We start from the raw sequence: 9,176 nt of genomic DNA, 5'->3' as shown, positions 1-9,176 counted from the left end.
TGTCTGGTTTGGAAGGCAATGTTTGTCCTTGCGGTTGGTAGACTCTTTGGCTGAATTTTTGTATCCAATAGTCCTTCCACCACTTATCGCTTGCAGTGAGGACATTTTAAATTGTAGCAGAATGATGCCTTGGCATTTGCCGATTACAATTATCGAGAACCCGTATGAATTCAGGAATTCCATTAACTGTTATAAAGTACCTCCCCTGAAAAGCCCAAATGGCACGATAAGCCCCTAGAGACTACTTGTGAGACTTTCAGGCAGATTTCTATTTTTCTTGCCAAGATAATTCATATCCACTTCTCTCACCTTTAGGCCGCTGCGTCCCCACGGTGTTGTTACGGTTAGATCTTCGTCATTTTATCTGATGTACAATGTCATCCTCGAGGTGTGGGGGAAGCGGTTGAGAACACATTGCCTGCACCGTGCGGTGCTACCAGTGGGGTGCTTTGCATTAAGGCTCGAATCACAGCGGCTCTCCCGCTCAGCATGGTTTCTGTCTACAATGTACGCATGTATATTTCATGAGCATATGAAAAATGTAAACTTCACTTATCTCACTGTATTGTTTTATTCCTCGACGGAAGAGTATAGAAAGACGGAACAGATCTTCCATCTGTATTTCATGGACATTGCCACAACATGACGTATTTGAATAGGCCAAATTTAGACTCGCAAAGTCGTACAATAATCTCCACCTTTCCTCTTTCTTTGTGCTGCAATCGGACCAGTGGGCTGATTAGAGAGCTAGAGGCAGGCTGGTGGTTTGCCCTCTCTTTGCCTCCACATAAATAACTGTGTCATTGCTTGCTGAATTAACAAACACGGGCAGGGGTTTAATTTCGCATTGTTCCTCGTCTATCTCTCTCGCCTTCGCTCTCTTTTGCTACTTTGCCTGCTTTGCATTCTGAATTCACTGATAAGTAAACCTGATTAGCTGAGCTGCCGCCGCCGCCGCTGCCAACTTCGCTCCTCAATTCCAAAGAGGATTTTATTTTTCCCTCCCTCTCTTCATTTTCCATTCCTCTATCTTGTCTTTCAAACAGATGAATGGGTGATAAGATTTGACAGGCCCATTTTTACCAACAGAGGGGTAGTTTCCTTTTTCCAAGGTTTCCACTGATGAAGGCTGACTGCCAAAACCAAGAGACCTGCAGTAAAACCAATTTGCAGTATCACCTGCAAAACGCTACTCTTTTTCCACCTCAAACATCACAGGGATCATTTAAGAGGCTGGTTTGTGCTTTGGAAATTATCTAAGTCAAAATGGTTTGCTCAGAAATGTGCAGTAGTTATTTTGTCTTGCTTACTTCTATAACTGTTTTTATTTATTTTACTTTTTTTTGGTCATATGTTTAGCTCAAAAAATGTTTATTCTACATATATTGCTCACACATTTTTTATATGTTCAAAATGTTCCTCACAGGGAGATTTGTCAAGTATTTAATACTCTTATTAACAGGTGAGTGGGGACATATGCTGCTTTATGCAAATGTATAAACTGTATATATATACATATATATATATTAGGGGTGTGATGAAATATCCTGTAACGAAATATCGCAATATAAAAACGTGACGATATGCATCGCCGAGACAAAAAACTGTATCGCAATATCTAGCTTAGCTCCGGAGCTAAAGCAAAGCTGCAGCCTCTTCCTGCTGCTGATCAAAGCCTATGGAAGGAGACTGAGTACAAGTCATATCTTTGGGGTACAACACTTGTGCAGTAAAATCTGGTCTGCCCTTGCCGAAATTGAACCAATCGCAAAACACAGCCGCAGCTTCAGTTACACTGGATGTGTCATACCCCAAGAGCCATGTCCGCCCGTGACCCAGCCTCCTTTCATAGGCCCACACACACACATATTATTGGAAATCAATTAACAACACAAAACAATGACAAATATTGTCCAGAAACCCTCACAGGTACTGCATTTAGCATAAAAAATATGCTCAGATTATAACATGGCAAACTGCAGCCCAACAGGAACAACAGCTGTCAGTGTGTCAGTGTGCTGACTTGACTATGACTTGCCCCAAACTGCATGTGATTATCATAAAGTGGGCATGTCCGTAAAGGGGAGACTGGTGGGTACCCATAGAAACCATTTTCATTCACATATCTTGAGGTCAGAGGTCAATGGCCATTCAGTCTAATTGTATAACGCAGTTCCATTGCGCTCACATTATTGCACAATCATTACCTGTACATCATTTCATTATGATGACATCTACAGTTTATCAATTATTATGTTACGTATTGTATCAAAGGCTATGGCGGCCCATTCAGCCCCACTGTATTATAACAAGAGATTGCATTCAAATTTTAATTAGGAAATTCTTGCACACTGTCACCATGGATTCCACCAACTCTTAGTTTGTTTTCATCTGGTTTGGCTTCATCGCTGACTCTCCTGTTGTTTCAAATCACGCTATGCAATCAACTCATTCCCCTAACCTGATCCTGATCTTCCCTGCCCATTTCATCACCTGCAGCTCGTTCTCTCATTAGTCCCTCAGTATTTATACCCCTCCACTTTCACCTGGTCCCTGCCAGAGTGTCTTGTGTGTTCCTGCTAAATTCTCCAGTATTTCCTTGTCTGTGTTTACCTGACTGATCTGCCTGTTTCTGACCTTGCTGGCCTGTTTTGTTTTTTGGACCTTGGGTATTCTGCCTGCCCATTTTAACTTTGTTAGCCTGAGTTATCGATTTCCCAGTTTTGACCTTGCCTGAATATTTGATAAGTGAATTTCCCTTGTAACTCTGACTGTCTCATTGTTGTGCTTTTGAGTTCATGTATGCCAGTACCAGTGGATGTTACAAACACTGACAACTGTCAGTAATAACCGAGTTGCGTAATGCATTAACGTCTGTTGAGGCCCATTCAATCCCATTGTATTTATAACTCAGCACCTGCATACACTACAAACTCTGTTGTGTTGATCAAGCGGACACATCATTATGATTACCTGAATCATTGTAAGTTACACTTCATTAAAGTCTGTGGAGGCCCATTCAGTCCCATTGTATTAGCATTAGAAATTCCATTCCAATTTTCTAATGATCAGTCTACTCTTGTACACTGACTTATTTAACTAAGCAATTTACTGTAATGTATCAACGCCTAACGCTGAAGCGTTTTAAAGTTCCCATTCCTTCCCAAAGCAGCTATACCTCAGGTTACAAAGTCATCTAAAATACCATTCAGCAGCTGTACACACAGCGAACACAAGCATTTTCTTTCTTCAGGAAATGCTTTTCTAGTTTTATAAAGAGTCCTACAAGAATGAGTCCTAAAACCCCGAAATGAGTTAGCATTTTAGCACTTCGGTTCCCTCGTCTGGAAGTCAATGGGTTTTTAGTTAGATGCCTGACATAAGGTCTGTGGTTAACACAAGCTGGGGAGATTTTAACGTTTTGTTCTACGAAACAAAATACATCAGTTAATATCTCACTCATGAATCTTTAAGCCTTTTTGTGTCTTAAAAAATGTGGTTGCTAACAAGCAGCTAAATGATACTACTAAACGTCATCATGCCGACTCGTCTGCCTTTACAGCCTCGCTGTGTCTGGTGGTGTAGTTTGTTTATAAACCTAATGTTATTATCTTGTTGAACAAAATGTGTAAGTATCATAAACGTTTGTTTGCCACAGAGATTATGTTCTGCAATAATCCAAAACCCAATGGAACACTCCCATTGGTTTGTCATCCCTGGAGCACTCTACTAGGCCTACTGTCATCCCATTCTGTTTTTATGCCTCCCCGCAGTGACAGTCGTGGCCTGAGGCATTATGTTTTCGGATTGTCCGTCCATCGATGCATCCGTCCATTCATCCGTCCATGCGTCTGTCCGTCCGTCCCATTCTTGGGAATGTGATATCTCAAGAACGCCCAGAGGGAATTTCTTCAAATTTGGCAAAAATCTTCCACTGAACCGATTAGATTTTGGTAGTCAACGTCACTGTGACCTCACAAAACACATTTTTGGCCATAACTCAGGAATGAATATGCTAATTATGCAAATTTTACACAAATGTCTAATAAGATAAAATGAAGTGATGACATTTTGGACAGACATGGATGTAAACTGGAACTTGACTGGTCGGCAGAGGCGTACAACCGCAAGGCGGTAATTCTCATATTTTGTCCATTTCTCTATCAGCTGCGTAAATGAAGGGCGGACTGATTGTGAGTAGCATTTAGCCGTACTATCAAATGAAAAAATTATTAAGCTCACACAAAAGAGAAAACTCTCCTCCGAGTTGGAAACTGGGCCACTTTTTGCCGTAGTCAGCACTCTCCCCCGTTCGCTCGCTATATGAAGCTCAGTGTGTTACCAACCAGACAGATGGAATCCCTCAGTGTTTGAATTTCATCTGTGAAAATGGTTTATTTAAATATTATTCTGATATCGTCATTATAATACAAACTGTTGCAATGTTCCAGTACAGAAGCCTCACACAATACCAAAGAAAAGAGAACTATAATTCATCAGAATTTTTGACAGCTCAACAAACAGACAGGACCGCATTGAAATGAAATACATTAGAAGAAACAAATACATCTAGAGTGGATGAGTAGCGTGGCATATAAAACAGAACAGAAGGATGGCTGTGGTTCTGAAATAGCGTCCCGGATGAAGGAACTGCTGCTCTTGCCGTCATTGTGGACTGTTCTCCTCTTTGGTAATAGAGACCCTGTTTTGCTTGTAAGCAATTCAGCCTCCATCACGACCCAAACTCATGGTAATTTTTTCATCAATCCAATCACAATATCAAATCAATCTTTGTTCCAATCTCTCCTTCTTTGTTATTCAGTATGTTGCAAGGACCCCACAGTGGAGCGAGTCCCCTAGATTAGGATGAAAGCTTTATAAAGGAGATGCTTCTAATATATAGATATATTTTTTTTTTACATATACATTTTATCCAAGTTCATTTTGAAGAGATGAAAACCCACGTTGGACTTGTTAACACTTGAATATGAGTACATGACACCATTGTCACAAGTACAGAACATCACTGGCCTCTGCCTTTTTAAATGGATTAAAAAAACAACAAAAAAAAACATGTTAACATGCTGATTATTTCATTTACAAGTTGTACAGATCTGTAACTTTTTACATGAGGGTTGGACAAACTGTCCACTCAAACTGTGCACACTTTCCGAAGTGCTCCAAAGAACACATTTCCAATAGAATCAGCATCCAAATCCCATTCTACCATTCAAAATAAACTGTATTTTTTTTCTGCAAACTAAACGTTCTGAATCATATTACATAACGTTTCAAAAAATCGATTTCCAGTCACAGCAGAGTGGCATATACTATATGACAGTGATGCTAGATTAACTGTCCAAATGCACCCTGGAGCTATTTGGAACTTGAGGGATTGGACAGGGTTGCCCTCTATCGCCCACACATCTCGTGCCCAGGCTGGAAGCTGCTGATCAGTAGATGTCTCGGGTCTGATCCCGAAGCATGACAAAGCACCGCCAGCCTTTCAGCCTCGGTGCTGAATCAACAAGTTTCCCTCCACAGTTCTTTGGGAATGCAGTACTATAACTATACAGGGAAGGGGAGGATTTTTTGCTTTGTCTGCAAAGCGGAATAAAAGCGTGAAGGGGAGGTGAGTTTTGCTTTTTGGAAACACATAGCACAGTAAACGTTGGCAATTACATGTGTATGTTGTGTATGAATGTTAGCTTATACCATACACCACATGAGAAACTACATAATCATGCGTCATGTTAGTGTAAAAAATAGCATGTGCTTTGGGATCAGTGTCTACCAAAACAAAATCTCATTGCAGGGATACTCATGGTGGATAACATTCACTTACAGTATGATCCTTGAGACACAAATCACTATTATTCATAAATATTTCAGATTGAATTGGAACATGTGCATTTCTGATGGACAGTGCTCAAGTTCCTTTTCAGCTCAAAAGTTAACAACAAAAGAATCCCATTTATTTTACTGTATCTGTTGTTGCACTATGAAACCAAAATACACCTTTGTTCGTGTCAGATTGTCAAAGCGTTTTGCTTATAAATGCTCCGCGTGGATAAAAATCTTTATGATATATCGTCTGAAAATAAAGCTAAAAATATATTACTGTAAGATATAAGAGAGAAGATTCCAACAAAACTATTTCTTCCGAAGATGGGTCATATACAATGCTGATGATGCGCTACTCTCTGTGTTGCACCATCTCATCTCATCCAGCCACTCAAATGTCTATCTGAAAATGTGTGTGTTTGTTTGCCGCCATCAAAATAATAAAAAGAAGCAATACTCGTGATCCAAAGTGGCAAAATGCTCATCCGTCCTCTGTAATAATGAGACATACCAGGGGGGTGCACAGCGACTGAAGCATGCCATTTTGAAAATGGTGCAGGTCAATTAAAATTAATCATCCAATGGTCACATATCAGGATTTTCAATGACGCATAAATTGTGACATCCTTTTTTATTCCTACTGAGGATGCAATACAAATTAAAATGACAAGGGACAATTATTATTTTTTTTCAACACCAAAGCTAGCACATTAAAATAAAGCTAAATTCAACATACTGTAACACTGAACTCCAATTGTTGAATTATGTAGCTCAAATAACTTATGTTCCCCTCTTTTAAGCCGTCAGACCGATAAGCATGCACACCTGTATATGTACCACTAACAAGATGTAAAATTATGCACATTAGATCATTTAGATGGCCAATACAGCTGAAGAAAAATGAGAAATTGAACCCATTTAACCCTATGGTTCATGTTAACAGTCTAAATTAGCATGTACTTGAATTCCTTTTATTTCTTTGAGAGGGCCTATTCACAATGAAGTTCCATGGCCAATATGGTGAGTTTCAGCTATCTATACAGCACATACAGTAAGTCTAGGTGTTTCAAATAAAACAGATATATATCAAGAATCATATATATATATTACACAAATATAGATTCTCCTTTTTTCTTGTTCACTTTTGAGCAATAAACACATGAACTGGAACAGCGAAACCATAGGAAAGTCATTCCTCCATGAGAGTTATCCAACAAGATACAGAGTCCGTTTTTTCACAGCAGAGCGTTGCACCTCGGATGGTGTCGAGTTGACGTCTGTACAAAAGGTAATCCAACCGCTTTTAAAGGTGACTGGTGTTTACAGTGGCTAATAACAATGTGCTGGGTGCAAGAGCAGTAGTGGCGGGGAAATGAGGGCCAACTGTGCTGTCCGCATGGTGGGGGAAGGGGGTGTGGGGTGGGGGGGATTTTCTCGTTCACTTTGAGAGCAAACGAAGATAGAGAGCAGGATCAGGGCGCAAACCATGTCAGTTCTTCAAATTATAACAAGGCATCCCTCACCAAACCACACGCCAGGAGGAGGACCGCCAGTCCACAGTTGGATGATATTCTTGTACCTGAGAAGAGAAGAGAAGAGAAGAAACAAAGGATTAAAGTATGTACAATTAACATTGCATTTTATGACATCTATTTGGTGAATAAATACACCAATGCAACTCTGTAAGAGAGAAATATATTTTTTAAATGAAATTATATATAGGGGGGTAGGCGATATGTCCATGTAGTCAGATGTTAGCACACACCATTCATTTTTAATCTTTTTTCAAGAGATACCTGAGAATGTCAGACAGCCCCACAACTAACACGCTGGAAACAATGCATACAGTATAAAACCAATGTAAACCCATCCAAGTCATTATTTGATGTCAGAGCAACTGACGTAGAATAAAGAGCAAGAAGGTCCGCATGGGGGGGAGGTTGGGGTAGATAGATGAATTAAACAAACACTTTCACCCAGAAGTGAAACCATGTCAACCTTGAATAATTTCACATTATTTTTGTTATGTAACTTACATACTTAAGTAACGCAAGTTGTGACAAACGTAACATACGTACATATTTTAACCCACAATCTTTTCCTAAACCTAACCAAGTAGTTTTGTTGCGTAAGAAAACCTAAAAAACTAAGTAAACCTCCGTTGGAAGTTTATTTTGAAAAGACACTATGCATGTAACGAGCAGAAACTGACACACTGTCCCTGACACGTCCAAAATTTAGCGTAGGGCCTTTCACATGCTGTACGTATCCCCCACCTTAACCCTCTGCACAAACGAGGGCATCAGTTCTTTAAGCAAAACATCAAACTTTCAACTTTCTTTTAATCATGACCACGGAAGACCAAGTCATTTTTCTGATTAAACTTAACCAATCTGATTTGTAACAGTTTTGAGAAAATGACAAAGACAAATGACGCTTAAAGATACCGATACCCAGCCCTAGCCATGCAATCATTCACATGCTGCAAACCCATCTACTACCCAACCTTTTGTCTGGCTGTCCTCTCAAGATAAATGAGGACATCAGTTCTTTCACAACAAAACTACTCGGGTTAGGTTTAGTAAAAGATCAGGGTTTGGGTTAAAATAAGTATATTACTTTTGGCCTCATACGGGACACGAACACCAGTATCCTGTTTGACCCATCCACCCACCCCAGCTTCCTCCCTATGCAGACTTTGACTTTATTTATGATGTATGTCAAAAACAAACGTAACCTGGAAGAAAATTGACAATGCAGTTTTGTTCTATGGGAACATAATTCGTAGGAGACCAGGCTGTTCCACCTCACATTATAAAATCCTCATCATATCAGGCATTAGTACAAAATGTGTCCCACGTTTTTTTTTTTGTGTTATCTAACATGTGGTTGCCTGCTTGAGTTTCACCCTCTTCTGCATTCCAAATGTTCCACCATATGGTTTCATTAAGTTCGGTCCATGAGGCTGCAGTCACCTGTAAAAGCCTGAGAACACTGCTCGGCTGTAGAGCGAGGATTCACACACGTTCGTAGCAAAAATACATCTTAATTCTTGGTGTGAGTCACCACATTGTTTTTCTGCCAACATTATTGGACCATTACATTTTCATCCCGATGACTTTTCTTTTTTTACTGTCACAACATGAGTTTTTCTTTTATTTGTAACAAAAGTGGTGCAAGAGCTTGAATCTCACTGTGGAGATGGTCATGCCTTGATTTACATATTCGTCTTCTCAAACACATACCGATGCTACTCAATGTAATAGAGTGCTCCAGGGATGACGTATTTTTGTAGGCCAACCAGGAAGTTAGCATCACCCTGGGTTCCTTTG

At 39.9% G+C, this 9,176-nt stretch overlaps 1 protein-coding gene across 1 annotated transcript in view; it reads right to left on the bottom strand.

Moving 5' to 3' along the window:
- Positions 1 to 4,369: 4,369 nt before the first annotated feature.
- The window catches only part of vstm2a (V-set and transmembrane domain containing 2A), an 89,746-nt gene continuing 84,939 nt past the window's right edge, over positions 4,370 to 9,176 (bottom strand). The window contains exon 5 of the mRNA XM_037756915.1: positions 4,370 to 7,423. Coding sequence (XP_037612843.1) covers positions 7,347 to 7,423 — 77 coding nt within the window. The 3' untranslated portion in view covers positions 4,370 to 7,346. The remainder of the gene's footprint in view (positions 7,424 to 9,176) is intronic.

This window comes from Sebastes umbrosus, chromosome 21 (genome assembly GCF_015220745.1).
Source record: "Sebastes umbrosus isolate fSebUmb1 chromosome 21, fSebUmb1.pri, whole genome shotgun sequence".
Classification (NCBI taxonomy): Eukaryota; Metazoa; Chordata; class Actinopteri; order Perciformes; family Sebastidae; genus Sebastes; species Sebastes umbrosus.
Note: the sequence above shows the minus strand (reverse complement) of the source record. Positions and strands in the feature narration are given on the sequence as shown.